Below are 22,470 nucleotides of genomic sequence, written 5' to 3'. Positions count from 1 at the left end.
CTGAAGATGCTGCTCAACACTTCTTTATTTAAAGCAAATAATCTAAGTTTGGAGAAGGAGAGCTACTTCATGTCGGTAGTCCAACGGTATTTGGTAAAAAAAAAAAAAATAAATTCGATTTTGTGCAGCCCTGGCTGCGAGGGTGCCCCAGCCGGGCTGCAGGGGGATTTCCTGGGCAGGGCTGGAGCGAGCTGCCAGAGCCGTGGGTGGGAGGTGGAACGAGGCAATTCCCGGCTTTCCTGGCCGGGGGGATGGAGTTCACTCACTTTGCCAGCTGGGGAGTGTGGAGATGCTGCTCAGCCCTGCAGCGGGAGTGTTCATGTCGCTGCTTGCCTTCATCGCCTGCTTTTTCCCGTTGCCATCTTTCTGGTTCTTCATTGTTCTTACACCAAAGCAAACCAACAGTTTTATTTTCATTTTCTGCCCAGATTTCTCGGCTGAAAATGATCCCTCCTGTGCCTTGCTGGGAAGCAGAAACTGGGTTTGTGCAGAGCAGCTGCAAAGGAGGAAGGTGATGGTGAGCAGCTCCAAACCCCACTTGTGGCTCCCCCTCCCCTGAACTCCCACTCCTTCCCCCAGCACGTTTTTAACTGTGCTTCAAGCAGATGAATAAAATACATCATTTCAAATCAATATTGCCCAGAAGCTTAAATGCATTTTCTTGAGCTCATCCACTTCCCAGCACAGCCTTTTCCAGAAGGATGAGCTCGGAGCTGGCACAGCTCACAGGTACCCACTTGCTGCCTGGCTGCCTGCCAGCCACACCACTGGAGTTAGACAATGCTCCTGCTCATGGCCTGGCTCCACATCCACGGCTATTTATGGATATATATGGATATATATCTTTTTCTGGACAGATATATATATATCTCCCAGAAAAAGCTGTATGTGCAACAGCTGGGTTTTATAAGAGAAGGTTTAGCACTTACTGGAACTGGAGAGGCACAAAGCAGAGCAGTGACCTCAACCAGAGCAATAATTCAGTATTTTTGGATGGGAATGCACATTTGTCACCAAAATGATACAATATTGATCATGTCCCTCTCTGTCCACACAGCCCAGAGCTTTGTGTACATGGCTGGGACATTTCTCAGGTCATGTCCCATTCAGGGGGACACATGTGACACAGAGCACGTAGCATTTCTGAAATCTTTAATGCTTGGACAAATTCAAAAGCTCATTCTGCCACTGCTGGTTTTCTCATGTGCACTTCTGGAAATTACAATTCCTCACTCTGGGTTATAAAGCAGCATTTTGAGGTGGGGTTTCTTATATTTCCCCTTCCTCTGTCATAAGCAGATTGGGAATTAAGGTTGGGTTTCCAGGAAAGGTGATGTTCATAATGGCACAGAGGGTTCAGAAATCCAGGCAGGATGGCAAACAAGCTCCAGATCTGGAGGAAAGTGGAATTTTTTTCCCATTAAGGATGAGCTGAGTGCCCCAGTCCAGCTGTGCTGTTGAATGGAGTCAGCAGGACCAAATGGCTGCTGTGGGAAGGGAAAAAAGAAAGTGTCAGGGATCTTAGAGGCAGAGAAATGTGATGGTCTCTGTCACCCTGGGCTGCCTTTAAATGGCACAGTCCACATCAAGAGGAGAATTGTCACAGTGCACTCGAATGTGGGTTTCAGACCTACTGAGAACATCCAGACTGCAACACAAAATCTGGTGGGGATTGCTGATGTTACCATTCCAGTCCATGAAACCTATGGAGGTGAGCAGCAGTGCAGGAATTTTCTCCCATCTCTCTGTTTTCCTCATCTCCTCTTCTATTTCAGGCAGTTGTTTTAAAAGGTTGTGACATTTCCTTTAACCTAGCTGAGTTCAGGTGGTGAAGAAGTGAGAAGTCCACAGTCTAAGAAGGAACTAAACAACCCTGTTCCTCTAATAAATAAAAGCTGCCATGAGTTTTCCTTTAATGGGGCTGCAAACACAACTGCAGAAGCTTGGCAGATTTACATCCAAAATTAATTAGGCTTCATTGGCAGTAAACCTCTGAAATGAAAAGTTTTCATTTCCAGAGTCCCCTGGAGACATTTCAAACCAGGATGCAGCAAGGCTTTGGGTGTTCTGCACAGGGAGGAGATTTTGCTCAAGCCCATGTGACGTTTTTCTCACTGGGAATGTGAGCACACATGTTTGAGGAAAGTGCTCACACCTGGAACACAGCAAATCAGGAATATCCTTGTGGAGTTTCTCACTTTGTCTCTGTGATTTGTGTCCATCTCATCCAGCACAGCCTGTGCTTCCATGGGAGAGGGATTGACTCCTCCTCACCCACTTCCCTCTGGAAGAATCACTTCTGCTCAAACACTGGCACCTTTCTGTGTGTTATCTCAAAGTCATGCTGTCTTTATTCAAAGAAAGCAGGAGGAGGTGAGGCTCCCCTCATGGAAAACAGCTCTCCCTGTACCAATTAAACTCACTGACCTCCCTGCTCTTCTCCCAGCCCTGTGTGTGCAGCCCTCAAGTCATGGCCTTGAACTTTGCACCACCCTCAGCCCCAGGCTGGTCCCACAGGGATGAGAGCCATGGATGGAGTTTTGGATGCTGGAATGGGGCCCACAGCTCCCTTCTCCATCCACCAACACCTTGGCCAGGAACCATTTGCTCTCTGCCAGATTTGTTTTTAGGCAGGAGGAATGTGAGGCTTGTGCAAATGTTTAAACAACATGTCTCTCCTGAATTATTCAGTGCACTCTGCCTGCTCCTGGAGTTCATTCAAAGGGAGGGCACTCAGCAGAGCCCTGGCAGTCACCACAGAGAGGTGGCAGAGGGAGCACTGACAACCCCCTGACCTCTCCACCCCTCCTGCCCCACAGGCTCCAGCTCTGGGCTCTCCTGGCACTGCTGTCCAGCACCAAATCTGAGAAAAATTGCCTTAATTTAAGGTGGCACAGACCTGGGGACTGCTGTGTCCTGAGCTATGGGTGAGGCTGCAGTGCCTGACTTAAGAAAAGCCAAAGAAAAACCTCAGCAGCCTCATCTTTTTCTCCATTTTCTGCTCTGGTTGAAAGAGGCTTTTTCCAGTGGCAGATGCACACCCCTGTGCAGCACAAAACCCAAAGTGCAGCTCTCAGCCTCTTGAAGTCAAAGGAAATTGAGATTTGAATTCTAATTTCACTTATGAACTGAACACAGCTGGGAGCCAAAGCCCTTTGGAGTACAGGGGGTCTTTCCTCTGGTTCCACCACTCCCAGAAAAATGATAACATTTGCCCAACATCAAGGAAAGACCTTGTGTAAGAGCTTATTAATCTGTGCACCTCTCCTGCTCCTGTGAAATGTTATGAAGACAAATGATGAGCCAAGTTGTGCAATCTTGGCTCTCTCATCTGCCCAAATACAGAAATGACAGCAGAAACTTTGATACTGCACCACACTGGAGCACTCAGCTCCTGCTGAGTACCTCAGTCCCTGCTCAGCCATCAAACAAAGTCACAGCTTCCCTTGGTGAATCAAGCTAATGACAGAATGCAGGGTTTACATATAATCCAACAACTCAGCAAGCAGCTGCTTCCAAACTGTGAGATAAGGCAGGAATAGCTGATGGGGAAAGGAGAAGGGATCTCTGTGCACACACTGCTCCTGGGCACTGCTTTCCCAGTTCCAGGGAAAACCAGGACAGTACAGACAGACCAGCAGAGTTCTTTCCACACAGTCCAACATTGCAGTCACACTGAGGAATTGCTTCATCAGACACAAACCCAAGCTGCTTTCTGGTACATCTAATATTTGCATAGGGACATTGCAAGTAGGCAGCTTGGTTTGCAAAGATGTTTAATCACAAAGATCTGGGTTAAAGTTCAAGTTCAAGTGTCTGCACTAAGATGGAGAAGATGTGAATGAGCAGCAATTAAATCAGTCTGACTCACACGGGGCACTGCTGGACTTTGAAATGGCTGAGTGCTTGCAGCTTTGTTGGGAAGGATTCTTCTTGTTTTAGTACAACAGCAACAGAAGGTACATTTGGGGAGGAAAAAAAGGCATTCTGGGGAAAGGCAACATCTTCCCCTGTTTCAAGGTCTGCAGAAAATGGATATCAAGGCCTGCAGACAATGGATGCCTTGAATCCTGCTGCTGTCAGAAGGGCCAGGCTGCTCTGAGCAGCAGCTCCCACCCTTGAAGGGCTGAGCTGGGGCTGGGAGCCAGGAGCAGAGCAGCCTGCAGCCTCACAGCCCCGAGGAGACATCACAGGAGCACGACTGCTCCTCTCCTCATGCACAACGTGGGTGGGGAGGCAGCAGCACGGTCCAGATGGGAAAAGGGACTTTCCTGATGCAAGAGCCTGAGAAGCACTGGGTAAGAACAGACCCATCTGGAACGGCAGCTGAGACACCAGAAACTGCCTTGCCTTGGGATCAATCCCAGAAAGCCCAGACAGCTTCATCAGAGAGAGGATGGATTTTGTTTCTCAGGCTGTGTCACTGGATGCAGGTTGTTTGTGTCTTGCTTTAACACGTTGGAGGGAGGAAGTGCTCCACTGCCAAAAGAGACTCTGAGAGCTGCATTGTTCGTGTGCAGCAAGATTTGGACAGCAAACCCATCAGTGTGTCCCATTCCCATATCAGTAGGAAGCTAAAGAGACTCTGAGAGCTGCATTGTTTGTGTGCAGCAAGATCTGGACAGCAAACCCATCACTCTGTCCATTCCCATATCAGTAGGAAGCCACAGGAAAAGGAGATGGACTCTCTGCCCACTGTGCTAGAGAGGGAGATAAATTCCAGTCAGTGTGACTGGAGAGGTGCTGTTCTGAGGCACAGCCAGTGCTCCAGCTCCTCTCCCGTGCCAGAACTCGAGCTGTGCTTGTTGTCACAGGAAATGAGAGGCACAAGTCACTGGGCTGGGCTCTGTGCCCTGTTCAGCAGCCCCCAACGAGTGTCCCATGCACAGCTCCACTGCACACCCCTAAAAACAGCACAGCTTGGTCATTAACCTCAAACCTCAGCCATGGCTTGGCAGGTGAGCAGCTGAATTCCTCAGATCCAATCCACAACAAACCTTGGACCTGCCTCTGAGTGCTTCTCTTGTTTCCCATGGGCAGGAAAAGAACTTGATGGTATCTACAAGGAATCAGCACGCTGACTTTTTCCAGCAGGGAGCACCTGGAGCTGGCCCTGGGGCAGCACCACGAGGACCTGGCTGGATGCATTTCTCCAGGGAAACGGGATGAACATTCCCTGAGCACCTGCTGGATCCTGAAATAGGTAAAAACAGAGCCCTGAGCAGCTTTCAAATGGATCCCACAGCTCCTCCTCTCTCCTGTCCATCCTGGAGTGGGAGTGTGGCACAGAAGGAGCACAGCAGTGTTGTTGTGGGACAGCCAGAGCACAGGTGACCACTGCTCCTTTTGGGATAAACACATTCCTGCCTGATCAAGAGGTGCCTGAAATTTTTGGAAAAAAGAAGCTGAGGATTGACTCTGCTCAGATGTTAATCCTGGTAGCAGGAAGTCTTTTTTTTTATTGTTTGAAGTTTCTGGTGAGGCAGAGCCCTCCTCCAGAAGCAGCCTCGAGCCTCTGTCACAGCACCAGTAAGAATTTCCCCCCTTTAAGTGACGCAGGCTGGCAAAATGTTCCACCACGGCTGCACCACCCTGACCCTGCTGGGCTGGCCCCAAAAACCTCCAGTGAGCTGCAGGGAAATGAAAAACCAGCTTTTTACTATCCTGGGGCTAATCCCTGTCCTCTCCCCCGAGCAGCAGGGAAGCACAGGGCAAAGCCCTGCTGGACATGAATTATCCAGGCCAGAATGAAGAATTTCTAAACAGCACTGGGTCAATGACCACTCAGGATGGGGAGTAAATAGTGACCTCTGGGAAGTGCCACATCAGCCTGAATGCCACCAGCTCCTCGGGGAAAGGCAGGAATTTGGGAAACAGGTACTGCATGGATATTTCTGCAGGGTTCCGGTTCCTTTATGCAAAAACCTCGGGATTTCACACACCCAGCACACGGCGGCCCGCGGGGCCCCTCTGCTGTCGTGTCCCAGCACTGCAGAGTTAACTCACACAGCACAAAGACCAGCACAGGCTCGCTGAAAACCGCCCCAGTTCCAGGCATTTCTGTAAAAATGACCCAGGAAATTCAGTCTTCCACTCACAGAGCAGAGAAGCCCCGAGCAAAGCCTGCAAGGGACTGTCCCGATCCACCAGAAAGAATCCACTTCCCACCCCTTATTTCCATGCAGAGACCTCTGAGTTACAGTAGCCAGTGGTATCCTTAACAAAAAAATATCAAAGAGTATCTTAAAAGGGTTTACTCTCTCTGTTGCTACAGAATAATTTGTTCTGTTACCAAGTATCCCCCACCGAGGGGCCTCTCTGTTATTTAATATCCACCAGGCTGCTTTGGGAACCATTTCTGAAAACTTCCAAAGCACAGCAGTTCTGGAAGCCCTCCCAAGACAAACCAGCCAATAACGAGGCAAAGCGTGTAAGATTTTATTGAAACAAAAGCGACTTTTGTGCCAGGGGTTCCAGGTGAGACGAGGACACTCCAGCGGAGCAGGACGCGGCTGGGACACGGTGGCAGGACGTGTGGTGGCTTTGGTGGCCCCAGGATGCCATGAAGCTCAGATGGCTGCCATCCTTCAGTTATCACAGTACTGTACCTTTACAAGAGACAGCATCAGCACTGTGATAACTGAGCCAGGGCAGCCTGGCAGTCATTGGCCCCTCCGTGGCACTGCAGAGTCCTCGGTGTCCTCCTCTCTCAGTGTCCCCAAAACCCCATCTCACCCCACAGGTGAAAGCCTCAGGAGCTTTAACACAAGTGGCTTTGCAGCTGAGGTTCACTCCAGCAATTATCCACATAATTAGTGTTATCTTAATGACCACGGTGGCTTCTGCAGCGCAGCTCTGAGAGGTTTTAAGCGGCACCTTCCGGGCAAATCCACCCACGCTGGATTTCATGGAGAAAGAGTAACCAGCCCTTCCTCCCCCTTAAACGCAGCCAGCAGCACTTGGCTCACGCTGCTGCTGCAGTGTTGGGTGTCAGGGAGCAGTGGGGACAGTGGCAGGCAGCCAGGAGAGCTGCTGGAGCCACTCTGGGACAGCGGGATCACCACGGGCACGGCCCCGACGGCGGCGCTGGCACTGTGCCCTGAGCCTGCCAGCCTCCTGCTGCCTGATTTTCCAGGAGCTGGGATTTTCCAGCCCATCCCACACCTTCCCTGGGCTCCCCTCTGGAGTTTTTTGTCTCTCCTTGCTGTGCCCCCCGAGGGGAGCAGCTCCCAGCTGGGCTCACAGGGGCTGCAGCTGCAGGAAGCCAAGAGGGGCCTCGAGGTGTCCCATTTTTAGGTCATCAAACCCACATAAAAACATTAGAAATACACAATCCCACCAATTAGTTAAATTACAAGCTTCCATCAACCTGTATTTACTCTCCCATGTCTTTTTTTTTTTTCCTTCCTTAAAAACAGGCCCTGCTGAAAAGATCATGGAACTGTTTCTGCACCCCTTATTTCATTGTGCATTTCTTTACCCCCTCTTGGTTTTTTCATCCCTAAAACCAGGCATTCCTGAAAACATCACCAAATTATTTCTACAACCCCCACGTTGCCTGAGGGAATTGGATCCATCGAGTTCAGAAACGAGTTTGAAAAAACCACAACGGTTTTCTGCTGCCGAAGTTAATGTGTTACTAAGTTTCCAATAAAATCCATTTATGAGGTTGATGGACTCCAGCAGCACAAGAAGCTTCCACCACGAGGAAGCAGAAACTCCAAAAATTGGAGGTTTTTATTTTTTAACACTCTAAATAACTCACCTGGCAAAGGGAAGGTGCTGAGATGTTCCAGAGGCTGTTTTTTAGAGAGAAACACAAAACACTGGGCTAGATCCAGCCATGAAAACCCTGCCTTACAAGTTTGCAACTCCAGAGGGCAATGGAGAGGCAAACGTGGAATATTGGAGGAGCAGCACGCAGGGGGAAAAAAAAAAAAATCCATTTGTACATTTTAAAACAAACTCCAAACATACATTACATAAAAAGGGGACAGTCAACAGATTATGCAATGCTGACGTCAGGCAGCACAGATGACTTCAGCACACATCCCCAAATTTGCAGATTTGCCACAGTTTGAGGATTAATCATTAAGGAATTGGCTGTTGCTAGGAAAGCACAACAAAAACTTGCTAAAAATATTAATGGATTCTGTCCGTGCTAGGGTGGGTTTGGAAAAGGAAAGGAGCTGCAGGAGCCCTTGGCTCTCACTCCCAGGTGTTTTCACACCACCATTGGTATTCCAGGTGAGGAATTCCACTGGTTTCAGTGGGGGATTGGGAATTCCACATTTCACAGGCTGAGGTGATGGGAGAAGAATCACTGCTTTGCAATTCAAGCGTGCTTTGATCACTCCATCAGGATTTTACTCTTGCTCCAGCAGTCACTTATCACTGTATTAAAGGGAGAGAGTGAACAAATCCTGCCAGCACCCTCTGGCACAGCAGCTGCTGGAGTCACACCCGTGTTCCAGGGGCTGATGCCCTTTTTCTCTGCAGGATCCAGCTCTTCCCCCAATACAAACACAGTTTGTTGTGCATCTCACACACATACATTGATTTTTGCTTTGCTTCAGTCAGACTAAAGCTACACAGGCCTGATGCAGAAAGCTCAAGCAGGTTGTCCATTTATCTGGAAAAAACCCACCTTTTTCATAGCAAACCCCACGTTAGTTTTGAGGTCCAACACACATTTTTGTTCTTGTTATTGCTAAAGCACTGCAAATTTCCATACACTTAAAAAGAAAAATTTCCAGTGTTTGCTGCCACTTCTCACCTTTGAAACCTGTTTAAGTTGGCCCGGTTGTTTTTTAAACTCCAGTTCCACCTCCTGCCCATGTGGGGCCGGTGATATTTTCCCAGTTGTTTCATAGGAACCAAAATTCCTGCGGCATCTCAGCGCTGGGATGGGGACATTCCCTGCCCGCAGCCCCAGGGCTCGTCCCTCCCCAGCCCCACGAGGATCTGCGAGCCGCTCTCACCCCGCACGGGCTGCGAGGCGAACAAACCTCATTTCCATCCTGCCCGGCGCGCTCTGAACACAAATCCCGGCCGGCCTGGAGAGGGAAGAAAGCGAACGGGCGGTTACGGGGATGGAGCGGCGCTGGCACGGCCGAGGGGCGCCAGGGCCCGGGCCGCCACCGCCGCTCCCTCCCAACCCGGCTGCCAGCGCTCCCCGAGGTTACCTGCGACGGGGGCGGGGGAAAACCGCGGAGCAGCGGCGGGACGGGACGGGACGGGACAGAACCGAGCGGGGACCCCCCGAACCCCGCGGAGCGCCCCCCGCCCCGCTCGCCCCTCAGGAGCGCCGAGACCCGCCCGGGGCAGGGGGGGGGCGGCGGCCCCGCCCGCGAACCCCCCGAAAATGCGAGTGCGCCACGGAGCAGCGCCGCGCCCGGCACCGCCGGCCCCGCTCCCCCCGCCGCCGGCCGCCCACCCCGCGGTGCCCGGGGCCGCGCCGGGCCGGACCCACCTGCGGGCGCGGCGGGGCCGGGGCGCGACATGACGCAGCACGGGCGGGCGGGCGGCGTGAGCGCCGCCATCTTGCCGTGTTTATGGCAGCGCCGCGCGCCCACGTGACCCGCGGCCGCTTCCGGGGGCGGCGCGGGGGCGCGCGCGGGCGGGGGGGGGGGGAGGGAGGGGAGCGGGAGCGGCGCGCGCGCCCCCGAGAGCGGGAACGGCGGAACCCGCGGGGGCGCGCACCGGGAACGGGAACGGGCACGGGGTGAGCCCGGCGGGACGGAGCGGGGAGGGACGGACGGGGAGGGACACACGGTGACACACACAGGGACACAGGGTGACACACACGGTGATACACATGGAGTGACACACAGTGACACACACGGTGACACACATGGAGTGACACACACAGTGACACACACGGAGTGACACACACGGAGTGACGCACGGTGACACACACGGTGACACGCATGGAGTGACACGCGGTGACACACAGTGACACACACAATGACACACAGTGACACACACAGGCACACACATGGAGTGACACGCGGTGACACACACAGTGACACACATGTAGTGACACACAGTGACACACACAATGACACACGGTGACACACACAGGGACACACATGGAGTGACATACACAGAGTGACACACGGTGACACGCATGGAGTGACACACCGTGACACACACAGAGTGACACACATGGAGTGACACACGGTGACACACAGTGGCACACATGGAGTGACACACGGTGACACATACAGCGACACAGAGTGACACACATGGAGAGTGACACCCAGAGTGACACACACAGTGGCACACACATGGAGTGACACACACACATGGGGTGACACACACACATGGGGTGACACACACACTCACAGTGACATGGAGGGAGTGACATGCACCGAAAAAGGGACACACACACGCACGCACAGTGACAAGGAATGACACCCATGCAGGCACACACACAGAGCGAGTGACACGAACACACAGTGACACAGAAACAGTGACACCGATAGCCCTCGGGGTGTCACCAGCGCTGAGCAGCCCCAGGGCACGGCGGGCAGTGCGGTGCCAGGCTGTTCACAGGCTGTGTGTGTGTGTGACACATGTGCATCCACAGGTTGTACCCCCCAGGCTGTGCTTTTCCAGATGTGCACACACAGGTTGTACCCCCAGGCTGTGCTTTCCAGCTGTGCGCACACAGGCTGTACCCCCCAGACTGTGCTTTTCCAGCTGTGCTTTTCCAGCTGTGCATCCACAGGTTCTATCTCCCCAGACTGTGCTTTCCAGCTGTGCATGCACAGGTTGTACCCCCCGGTTGTGTTTTCCAGCTGTGCTTTTCCAGCTGTGCACCCACAGGTTGTACCCTCCAGACTGTGCTTTTCCAGCTGTGCACACACAGGTTGTACCCCCCGGGCTGTGCTTTTCCAGCTGTGCACCCACAGGTTGTACCCCCCGGGCTGTGCTTTTCCAGCTGTGCTTTTCCAGCTGCGCATCCCTGCACAGCCTGCCCGCCCACGGCCGCGTTTCCCGGCTGTTGGCAGGCGGTGCCCGCCCGGGCGGTGGCGGTGCCCCGTGGGTCCCCCCCAGTCCCGGCGGGCACGGCCGTGCCGGGCGTGCGGGACGTGCCCCGGGAGCCGCTCCATGGGAAACGCAGCTCGGGAGAGCCGGGATGTGCCGGAGCGGGATGCACCGAGCCGGGATGTGAGAAACCGGGATGTGCGAAACCGGGATGCACCGAGCCGGGATGTGCGGAACCGGGATGTGCCGGAGCGGGATGTGCCGGAGCGGGATGTGCGGAACCGCGGGAGCCCCGTCGGGCCGGGGGATGCGCGGGCAGCTCCGGGACTACAAATCCCAGGGTGCCGCGGCCCGAGGGGGCGGGCGGGGGGAGCGGCCGCGGGGTCCCCCCGCCCTGCTGATGTGTCCGGGCGGTGCGGGGGGAGCGCGGCCGGGGCTGACGCGTGTCCTGCCCCGCAGCGCTCCGGCGCCGGCAGCCGGCCATGGCCTCCAAGCTGCTGCGGGCCGTGGTGCTCGGCCCCCCCGGCTCCGGCAAGGGCACGGTGTGCGAGAGGATCGCCCGCAGCTTCGGGCTCCAGCACCTCTCCAGCGGGCAGTTCCTGCGGGAGAGCCTCGGCAGCGGCGGCGGTGAGTGCCCGCGGGGCCGCCCCGTCGGCACCGGCACCGGCACCGGCACCGGGACACCCTGCCCGCGCCTCTCCACTGGGCATGGGACGGGCTGGGCATGAGCTCCGGGTGGGGATGCGGATGGAGATGGGGCTGCGATGGAGACGGGCACGGATGGGGATCCATCTCCACAGGTTGTTTTCTTCCCGTGGATTTGGCACGGCTCATTCATCGCCTGCTCCCTCCAGCCGGAGCTGGCGGAGCCGCTCGGGAGCGCTGGGATCTGAAGCCGGGGGATGCCGTGGATGTGCGCTGGGTTTATTTTCCCTGTGCTGGGTGATCACGGCTCCGGAGAGGGCGGTGTGAAAAGCCCGGCCGGCGCTGTCCGGGGGCTCGGGGCGTGAGCTGTTATTAATAACTCCATCCTGCCCCAGGTGGTGTCCGGGCATGGATGGCAGATGGCTGTGGAATGCTGCGGCATTCCCACGGCGGCATGGATGGATTAGCAAGGAGCATTTATCCACAGGGAAAACCTGCCGGGAATATCGCTGCGGGACACCGGCTGCTCTGGCCGGGTCCCAAAGCGGGGAGTGCAGGAGATGGGTGTCACCCCTGGACACCCGGGTTTTCGTGTCCAACACCCGAATCCAAAGCCCTGGGAGCTGGGATGTGCTGTCCGAGGGGCTCCAGGTCCAGGCGAGGCTCTGGAGCCGCCGTGCTGAGCCCCAGCTCTGCAGCGTTGGGCAATCCCGGCGCGTTTCTTTTCCCAACATTTCCTTCTCTCCTCTGCTAATGTGTGAAAAACCGACCCGGGGGATAAGCTGACTCACAGGGCAGGGGAACGGTGAATGGTGTCCGTGCAAAACAAGCCGAGAGGATTTCGAAGTGATTTCTATTCTGGAAGGATGGCAAAAACAGGGAGGAAAATTAGGGAGGGTAAAGTTTTGGAGAGGTGCGCGGTCCGACAAGGGCGTTGCACACAGCTCTGCGCTGGTCACTCATGTAAAAATATCCAGATTTCCTTTTGTAAATAAAGAGGACAATAATATTTCCTTTAGAGGGAGGCTTAAAATTCGGAAAATCCCGGTGAGGGATTTGGCTGATGGACAGAAAGCCGGGCTGAAAAACAAGCAGAGGTGCAGCGTGCAGAGAGGGGCAGCACAGCGAGACTTGGGAACTGGCACAGCCGAGCTCTGAGCCTCTGACTGTCCCAAACTTCACATTTCAGTTCATGTCTCCTCTGGGGACACTGGAGAAGCAAGAAGAGTTAGCTGAAGGTGTCTTGGGTGCATTCAGAAGGAAAGAACAGGGAGAAACGCAGGGAAAATTACTCAGAAGGAAACCAGCCGTGGTTTGGTTCATCTGGCGTGACATTCAGGTCCCACCTTTGACTTGTTACAGCCTCTGTAACAGCTCTCAGTGAGCTCCAGCTATTTGGGTGTTTGGTTTTGGTTGGTTTTTATTTTTTTTTTGTGCTATTTGCTTTGGACAAGCTGTTACATGACTGTGCTGCCATGTGCCAGCTCTGGGGGAAACGAGGTGGAAGCGGCTCCTCTTCATCAGCTGCGTCACCAGCTTTGTGCTTGAGGGGAGCTGGGGCTCTGCAGAACCAACAGAGTCATTACAGACTCATCATCCCAAAGGCAGCTCTGAGCCCTGTGTTTTTACAGGGATCTTGGCCTGATGTGTCAGTGCTCCAGGGATTTTCCTGCTGCCCACTCCAGGCATGGCCGTGCCTGAGGGTTGGGGCTTGGGGGCACGGGAGGCTCCTCTGCTGGAGGAAGGCTGAGCTCCCAGCATGGAGAGTGTTCCAGGCCACTGCTGGACTGGCAGTGGCAGCTCAGGGGACAAGGACTCACTTCTGAGGCATTTTTGAAGTTGTGCTCCAGCACCCCCGAGTACATCCGTGTGTCTCCTGATTAATGTCTCACAGCAAGTGGCGGCTCTGCTGCAGGAAAAGACCTTTGGAACATCTTGGGAAACTTCCAGGCTGTGTTTTGGTGCCAGGCAGGGGTGCTGGAGGGTGGTGAACCATTTCCTTGGCCAGCACTTGCCCTGGAACCCAGGTGGTTGTCTCTGGTGTTGGCAGCACCCCCAGGTCATAGCAGGACTCCACAGTTCATTTCCAAACAACTGAACTGCTTGTCCTGGCTTTGGCTGAGGGTCTGAGGGCCTTGTGTCTGTCCCACTGCTCCCTTTCTGTTGAGCCAGAAGTGGCTCCTGTCCCCTCCTCGTGACAGATTTCCTCTGAGACTAAAGTACAAAAACAAAATCCCTGGGGGATGTGGGCTGGGCTGTGCACTGCCCTTCTCCACACCTTTCCCATGTGGTGTTTGCTGGCCACACTGGCCTGGTTGGTGGCCAAAGCTGAGCCCAGGGATGCAGCCTGCCAGCCCTCTGCCTTTCCATAGGGTCCCTGCTGTGTCCCTGAGTGTGGGAGCACTGCTCTGACCTCGGGGATCTCTCCCAGCCCTGGCTGCTGCCCTCCAGACAGACCCCACTGTCCACCCAGCAAGCCTGAATTTGGGGCCACATCGGGCTCCTGCTCCCTAAAATGCCATCCTGATGCTGAGGGAGGGTGGATGCAGCACCAGTGTCAGGAAAAGGTCCCAAAACTGGGGTGACATCTGCTGTGCCCCATGCACTCCCAGGGTTTATCATCTGTTAGCTCCAGATTGTGCTGCTGTAGCCTAAATATTAATAATTAAAAAATCCTGGAAAATGTTTTGGGTAGGAAAAAAAAATCTGGGGTTGTTCTGCAGGCTCTGGAGGAGCTGTGTTTGGGAACAGCTTCTACTCCAGCCTGTCCTGCCTGGCCCTGGCTGGCTGCTGGGTGGCCTTGGGGCTGGGACAGTCCCTTGGAGCTGGGACACCTCCCTTGGGGCTGGGACAGTCCCTCGGGGCTGGGACAGTCCCTTGGGGGTCGGACACCTCCTCCGTGGCTGGGACAGTCCTGGGGTCTGGGACACCTCCCTTGGGGCTGGGACACCTCCCTTAGGGCTGGGACACCTCCCTTGGGGCTGGGACAGTCCCTTGGGGCTGGGACAACTCCCTTAGGGCTGGGACAGTCCCTCGGGGCTGGTTCAGGTCCCTCGGGGCTGGATCTGTGCTGCTGTGATAAGGAGGGACAGATCAAGGTCGCGTGGGGGAAGCCACAGAGGACCGGGAGTCCCGTGAGTTTCAGGGCAGATTAAAGCCACATTAATGGGATTAAACCAGGAGTTGAAAGGCTGGGTTTGAGCCCAGAGCACTAAAAAGCCCTTTGCTACCTGGAGTAAGTGCAGGGTAAAGCTTGCACCCCCTCTGTGACCCAGGCACAGCTATCAGGTTTGGGGCTGTAGGGTGAGTTTGGGACCCCCCAAACCCTGCTCCCTTTGGAATGAGGCCAGGGAGGGCTGCACCAGGGAGGTTTGGGGGCTGGGGGCTGGGAAGGGGCTAGCAAATGTTAAATTTGGAGTTTAGACTGCCTGGAAGAAGCCCCAAGGGCGGGGAGGTTGGGGTGATGCTCTCCAGCACATGCTGGGGGTCTGGAGAGCTCTGCAGGTCCTTCCTGCAAATCCATGGCCATTGCTCCTGGGAGAGAGGAGATTGTCCCTGACAGAGCCACGGAGAGCTGGACAGAGCTGTCCCTCTGTCCTGGGGGCGTGGGAAAGCTGCAGCCTGGGGCCAGCAGGGCCCTGCCGTGCTCCCAGCCTGTGTTCCCAGCCCCAGCTGTGCCTCGAGGTATTTCTGGCCTGCAGCTTCAGGCCTGGCTCCAGCAGCCCTGCTGAGCCACAGCTGGTCCCTGGGATGGCCATCTGTCCTCAGGTGACAGCTCAAACTTTGTGTGACACCTCCTGGATGTCCATCCCTCTTCAGGTGACACCAGACCTTGTGTGACACCTCCTGGATGTCCATCCCTCCCCAAGTGACACCAGACCTTGTGTGACAGCTCCTGGGTGTCCATCCCTCCCCAGGTGACACCAGACCTTGTGTGACAGCTCCTGGATGTCCATCCCTCCTTGGGGTGACACCAGACCTTGTGTGACAGCTCCTGGATGTCCATCCCTCCTTGGGGTGACACCAGACCTTGTGTGACAGCTCCTGGGTGTCCATCCCTCCCCAGGTGACACCAGACCTTGTGTGACAGCTCCTGGGTGTCCATCCCTCCCCAGGTGACACCAGACCTTGTGTGACACCTCCTGGATGTCCATCCCTCCCCAGGTGACACCAGACCTTGTGTGACAGCTCCTGGATGTCCATCCCTCCTTGGGGTGACTCCAGACCCTGTGTGACACCTCCTGGATGTCCATCCCTCTTCAGGTGACACCAGACCTTGTGTGACAGCTCCTGGATGTCCATCCCTCCCCAGGTGACACCAGACCTTGTGTGACAGCTCCTGGATGTCCATCCCTCCCCAGGTGACACCAGACTTTGTGTGACAGCTCCTGCAATGGCCATCCCTCCTCAGGTGACAGCTCAAACTTTGTGTGGCAGCTCCTGGGATGCCATCCCTGCTTGGGTGACAGCCCAGACTTTGTGTAGTCACTCCCAGCTCCTGGGATGGCCATCACCCTTCAGGTGATTGTCAGACCTTGCCCAGCAGTTCCTGGTCCCCTGGGTGTCCATCCCTGCTTGGGGTGACACCAGACCTTGTGTGACACCTCCTGGGTGTCCATCCCTGCTTGGGGTGACACCAGACCTTGTGTGACACCTCCTGGGTGTCCATCCCTGCTTGGGGTGACACCAGACCTTGTGTGACACCTCCTGGGTGTCCATCCTTCCCTGGGGTGACACCAGACCTTGTGTGACACCTCCTGGATGTCCATCCCTCCCCAGGTGACACCAGACCTTGTGTGACAGCTCCTGGGTGTCCATCCCTCCCCAGGTGACACCAGACCTTGTGTGACAGCTCCTGGATGTCCATCCCTCCTTAAGGTGACACCAGACCTTGTGTGACAGCTCCTGGATGTCCATCTTTCCTTGGGGTGACATCAGACCTTGTGTGACAGCTCCTGGATGTCCATCCCTCCCTGGGGTGACACCAGACCTTGTGTGACAGCTCCTGAATGTCCATCCCTCCCCAGGTGACACCAGACCTTGCCCAGCAGCTGCAGCTCCGTGGTTCCAGCCCAGCCCTGCCAGCTCTGTGATCTCTGTCCCTGCACAGACCACGCCAATAAACACAAAAACCCCAAATCGCTGTTTTTACACCATCCATGCCCTCGGGGCTGTTTGCACAACCCGCGGGGTGTTTTTTCCATCCCCGTCCCGCTCTCCCAGGTGGTGCTGACGTCTGGGCAGTGACAAAGGAGCTGTCATTGAGGAAAGGTGTTTGGTGGCGTTCTGGCTGGGATGCTGCCCGCACGGAGGCAGTGGGATGCGATCCCGGTGACTCAGCCCCTGAGTCAGCGCTGCCCCGCTCCCAGGCAGGTTGTGTGCTGGATTCCAACATTCTGCACTCCTGGCTCTGCTCCAAGGAGAGAGAGGCTGGACTTTTCTTCTGCTGTCATGAGAAGGACTTGTCACGCACAGCAGGGAGAAATCTGTGCGATTTCCAGGCAGATTATTTGGATTCTGGATTAATCTGAGAGCCTGGCTGCTCAGGGAGCCCCATCTCCCTGGATTCCCTGGCTCCCAGGGGGATGTGTTCAGGGTTGGTTCTTCCCTTAACTCGGGTGAATTCTCTCCAAGAATTGTTCTTCTTGCAAGAACCCCCCCTGCAGCTGAGGGGTTCATGCCCAGCCAGGTGCAGGTGCTGCCCATGTTGATATTTTGCTGCAGAGCCAGAGCTGCCCCCAAATCCGGGATCCTGGGGGTTATTTTTAGAGAGGCTGAAATGTGCTGTCCTCACCAGAAAGGGTGCAGAAAATAGATCAGGGAATTGTTCATTTCTGGTGACAGATGCTATTTCAGCAGCAGAAGATGTGTCCTGGTCCAGGGGAAAGGGGCTGGAGCTCTCCTGGGGCAGGAGCACGACTTGTCACACACAGGGACAAAGAATATTGGCATTTTCCAAATGTTTTCTTCGTGTTTCTGTGGGGCTGAAAGAAAACCACAGCAAACATCAATCCTGGAGTTGTTTGGGTTGGAAAGGACCTTAAATCCTATCCAGTGCCACCCCTGCCATGGCAGGGACACTTCCACTGTCCCAGGCTGCTCCACCTGGCCTTGGGCACTGCCAGGGATCCAGAACAGCCACAGCAAATCTGGAATTTCCATCCCAGCCCCTCATCTCCCTCCCAGGGAACAATTCCTTCCCAATATCCCATCCATCCCATCCATGGCAGTGGAATCCATTCCCTGTGTCCTGTCCCTCCATCCCTTATCCCCAGTCCCTCTCCAGCTTCCAGAAGCAGCTGAAGCTGAGGGATGTGGCAGAGACCCCAGCAATGTGCACTTACCTTGCAGTTATCCCAATTATGTTCTCAAGGATGTGATCTTGGGAATAATTTTTTTAGCTGAGCTTATCTTAAGTGGAGACTTCAGAGAAATCTTTCAGCAGGCTGAGGTGTTGGGGACAGCCCTTACCTGTGACCACATCAGAGCCAGAGCACGTCCAGGGCTTCTCTCTCCATCAGCTGAGGGCTTGGCTGAGCCCCAGCATGTTCCTGCTCTCAGGTATCTCAGGAATTGCCATTCCTCCAGCCCCAAAGCACCGTGTGGCCTCCCCATCACGAGCAGAGCGGCGCTGCCAAAAACCTCCCAGACAGAGCAGCCCAGGCAGAATTTGAGGGGGTGTGATATTTTTTAAGTGAAAATATCACGATTTTTTAATTATTTTTTTTCCCATCTATCACTTTTGGGTTTCTCCTTCTTGCCTTGAGCAGAAGCTGGAGTCCTGGCTCAGCAGTACCTGGAGAGAGGTCTCCTGGTGCCCGACCACGTCATCACGCGCGTGATGCTGACGGAGCTGGAGAAGCGGCGGGAGCAGCACTGGCTGCTCGATGGTGAGTGCACAGGGGGAAATCCCAGCCCCACTTTGGAGCATCCCTTTGTTCCTAATGGCTTGGCAGTCCCAGCAGAGAGAAAAGTTTTGCTGGAGGAGCAAGAGCTGATGTGCAGGCAGGGACATTTCCCGCTGGCCTCGGTGTGTGCGCATCCAACTGGGAAAGGGAAGGGCAGGGAGAGGAGCTGGGTGTTCCACAGAGCACAGCAGGGCTGGAGATATGCCAGGAAAAACTTCTTCCCTCCTTCACATGTCTGTAAATGAGCTCCTCAGTCCCAGCCCAAAAAACACCCAAGGAGGAGGGGTGGGAGGTGCTGGGGGCAAACAAGGCCTGGAATGGGGCAAACATGGCTGGAATGAGAATCAAGGAGAACAAGAGAGGTTTGGGTTGGGTGAGACCCCAAAGCTCATCCAGGTCACTCCTGCCATGGCAAGGACACCTCCCTGCAGCCCAGGGTGTTCCCACCCAACCTTGGACATTTCCAGGGATGTGAAAGCCACAGCTGCTCTGGGCACCCTCCCAGGGAACAATTCCATCCCAAAATCCCATCCAGCCCTGCCCACCCTCCCAGGGAACAATTCCATCCCAAAATCCCACCCAGCCCTGCCCACCCTCCCAGGGAACAATTCCATCCCAAAATCCCACCCAGCCCTGCCCTCTGGCACTGGGAATCCATTCCCTGTGTCCTGTCCCTCCATCCTTTGTAAAAGATCTCTCTCCATCTTCCTTGTGAGCTCCCTTCAGGTCTTGAAAGTCCCCTCCTATCCAAAGCATCTGGGGTTCTGGAATTCCCTGCTCCAGCTGCTCACTGGCTCTCCAAGGAGGACAGGACTGTTTTCCTGCAGTATCCCTGATGCCCTCCACATAAACCAGCACTTTGTGCCCAGTCTGTACCCAGCACTCTGCTCCCTTCCCCTTTTCCCTTGTCCTTCCAGCATTTATCCCTGTCCTGCCATTGCTGTGCCCTCCTGCCTGTCCCCAGCCCCGTGCAGGGACAGCAGGCACAGAGCAGAGCCCTGGGTGTCACATTTCTGGAGCTGCTGCTGCTGCAGGAGCTATTTTTTTTCCCTGGGAGCCATATGGTGGTGTCTGCCTTTCCCACTGCTTGTGCCGCAGCGGGGCTGAGCCTGCAGCTCCAGAGCTGCCTGATGGATGAGTTTGGCTCCATCCCTGCTGCTTGCCAGCCTCATTCCCATTGCTGTGCTGCTGCCTGGCCAGGTTTCCCTCGCACGCTGGGCCAGGCCAAGGCTCTGGATGGGATCTGCCAGCCGGACCTGGTGATCAGCCTCAACATCCCCTTCGAGACGCTCAAGGATCGCCTGAGCGCCCGCTGGGTGCACCCCGCCAGCGGCAGGGTCTACAACATGGACTTCAACCCTCCCCACACACAGGTGAGAGCCCCTGCCGCTGCCTGGGAGGGTCAAGAGGAGGAAAATTCCCTCCTGTGAGGAGTTTTTGGAGCTCTTTCCCTCGCTGGGGATGCGATGCTGGGGGAAGCGCTGAGCACCGGGAGGAGCTGTGCTGGGTGTTCATGAGGAAAGCGGGGTTTGTGGGGACAGGACAGGGTCAGTGATGTCCCTGTGTGGCTTTGTGTCCCCTCAGGGTGTGGATGACCTGACAGGAGAGCCCTTGGTGCAGCGGGAGGACGACAAGCCCGAGGCGGTGGCTGCGCGGCTCAGGAAGTACAAGGATGCTGCCAAGCCCGTGATTGAGCTCTACAAGTGAGTTGGGCATGAGGAGAACCCACAGCAGGGCTGTCAGAACAACTCCAGGGCTGCTTGTCCCATACCCACATCCCAAAGGGCCCTGGCAGGTTTTTGGGGCCAAGCCCTGAGCTGGATAGGGGAAGGAAAGTGATCCAAAGAAATTCCCAGCTCCTGTGAGCTCATCCAATGGGAGGAGGATTTTGGCCTAGGTCCGGGGTGGGACACGCCATGAAAAATCCATCCAGGGCCCCAAAGGGTTTGGGGGAGCACAGGGAGGTTGGCAAGAGGGCAGGAGAAGGGAGAGACCCAGTTCTGGTCTGATGGATCTGCTGGGGATCCAGGGCTTGTTCCCCTCGTGGGGCAGCTGTTCCCTGGAAATGTGGGTCTATTGTACCCTGGAACTGTGGGACTGTTGTATCCTGAAACTCTGGGGCTGTTGTACCCTGAACTCTGGGATTGTTGTTCCTTGGAACTCTGGGACTGTTGTTCCCTGAACTCTGGGACTGTTGTTCCCTGGAACTCTGGGACTGTTGTTCCCTGGCCAGCTTGGGAATGAGGGATTGCTGCTCAGAGGGTGTTTTTAAGCAGACATGGGGCCAAAATTGTCCTTGCAGGAGAAGGGGGAGGATTCCAGAACCCCAAAATGCTTTGGGTTGGAAGGGACCTCAAAGCCCATCCCAGGCTGCAGCTCCACACCTCCCCTATCCCAGGGTGCTCCAAACCCTGTCCCAGCTGCCTTGGGATGGGCTGGTCCTGATTTTCCCACCTTTTATCACTTCTCCCACCTTTTTTAACTTCTCCCACCTCTTTTCCAGGAGCAGGGGCATCCTTTACTCCTTCTCTGGCACAGAGACCAACAAGATCTGGCCCTACGTGTACACCCTGCTGTCCAGCAGGATCCCCCCCATCCTCTCAGAGGAGGAGCACTGAACAGCTCGTGCCAAGGACCAGCATTTCATTCCCTCGTGGATTTGCTTCCCAGTGCAGTGCCAGGGCTGTGCTGGGGTTGGGTGATCGTGAGCTGGGTGATGTTGGTGGATACCAGGATCAGATCTGTGTTTAGAAGGTCAAGCCTGCTGGAATAAGGGTTTTTTATCCCCCTCTTTTGGGGCTGTGGAGTTTTCCTGCCCGTGGTCCATCCTGGATTGGTGATGCTGACCAGGGCATTGGTCACTCCAGGTTTACACAGCTTTGCCATGGTGTCCTTGCCATCCCTTTCCAGCCCCAATCCCTGGCTGAGCCCACATGTGCCATCCTGTTGCTTCACAGGACTGTTTACTGCTGAGGACTCTCTAGGCTGAGGTGGTTTTTTTGGTTTTTTTCTATAAATTATTTTCTATTAAATGTATTTCTCAGCCAAAAAGCAACACTTAGCCCAGTGGCAATTTGGGGAGCAACGTGGAAAATGTGTGTGCTCCAAAGCTGAGAGGTGTGAGGCTCACATTTCCAGCATTAACACACATAAATGAGGCAAAACATTGGAGGTGAAAAACTCCCCTGTGCCCTTTCATAGGGAGAGCAGAATTCCCTGTTAGAAAAAGCTGCTGTGCAGGTTTTTATGGAATCTGTGACTGAGCAGGATCTGGGCTGGGGATGAGTTGCACTCCTTTGTGCTTTCCTGGTTTATAGCTTTTAATACCACCAGATAGCAATGTCCTGAGAGTTTCTCCCAAAGATTTATCTCCACTTCAGTTTTGGGTAGAAATCAGCTCATTCCATCCTCTGTGCTGCCTTTGTCCCCTGGCCTGGGGGTCCCTCAGCTGTTCCTGCTGCGTTCCCCAGAGAAGTGACTCCCTCCCCACGAAATCCCTGAGATCTTTCCTTCCTTGGGCTGCATCCAGGGCCATGGCCAGGTGCTTTCCCATGATTTACAGCATCCCTGGATTGTGTTGGGGCTGGGCTTTTCTCAGCTGGAAGTACTGTCACCCTCTTTTTGTAGGATGCAGTGACCAAGCAATGGGGACAATCCTTGTCTCCTCGAGTTGCCTTATTTTATAAACTATATATTTAAGAAAACAAAATAAAATAAAAGCAAGATGTGTATTTGTAAAGGTTTAAAAACAAACAAACAGCCAAACAAGCATCACCTTTTGGGAATTGTGCATGGAGCTGCTGGATCCACAGGGAATGCTGCTTCTGCCAGGGGCTCACAGGAGGGCAGGAATCTGGCACTGCCTGGCACTTCTTGGATTAATCAGAGCAGCCTGGGCACTTTTCTGCTGCTGGATGTGCCTGGG

General features: G+C 54.8%; 1 protein-coding gene and 1 long non-coding RNA gene across 2 annotated transcripts; one reads left to right on the top strand and one right to left on the bottom strand.

Moving 5' to 3' along the window:
- Window position 1: 1 nt before the first annotated feature.
- Window positions 2-8,980, bottom strand: LOC117000056. Its single transcript, XR_004418690.1, has 2 exons — window positions 8,777-8,980; window positions 2-496 (listed from the first exon to the last, which is right to left on the bottom strand). It is a non-coding gene; the product is annotated as an uncharacterized LOC117000056 (long non-coding RNA).
- Window positions 8,981-11,427: 2,447 nt separating this feature from the next.
- Window positions 11,428-22,313, top strand: LOC116999911 (adenylate kinase 4, mitochondrial-like). The gene is made up of 5 exons (XM_033067034.1): window positions 11,428-11,619; window positions 18,408-18,527; window positions 19,746-19,918; window positions 20,130-20,248; window positions 21,049-22,313. Exons 1-5 carry the CDS (start codon window positions 11,475-11,477, stop codon window positions 21,161-21,163), a joined length of 672 nt encoding a protein of 223 aa, XP_032922925.1. The 5' UTR covers window positions 11,428-11,474; the 3' UTR covers window positions 21,164-22,313.
- The last annotated feature ends 157 nt before the right edge of the window (window positions 22,314-22,470 follow it).

Source organism: Catharus ustulatus, chromosome 9, assembly GCF_009819885.2.
Source record: "Catharus ustulatus isolate bCatUst1 chromosome 9, bCatUst1.pri.v2, whole genome shotgun sequence".
Lineage (NCBI taxonomy): Eukaryota > Metazoa > Chordata > Aves > Passeriformes > Turdidae > Catharus > Catharus ustulatus.
The sequence above is the reverse complement of the archived record's forward strand: the minus strand, read 5'-3'. Positions and strand labels throughout refer to the sequence as shown.

Coding starts and splice junctions, on each gene's coding strand:
- LOC116999911 (XM_033067034.1), top strand. CDS start 11,475: ATGGCCTCCAAGCTGCTGCGGGCCGTGGTGCTCGGCCCCCCCGGCTCC. Junction 11,620..18,407: donor GAGCCTCGGCAGCGGCGGCG/GTGAGTGCCCGC, acceptor TGCCTTGAGCAG/AAGCTGGAGTCCTGGCTCAG. Junction 20,249..21,048: donor CCCGTGATTGAGCTCTACAA/GTGAGTTGGGCA, acceptor CCTCTTTTCCAG/GAGCAGGGGCATCCTTTACT.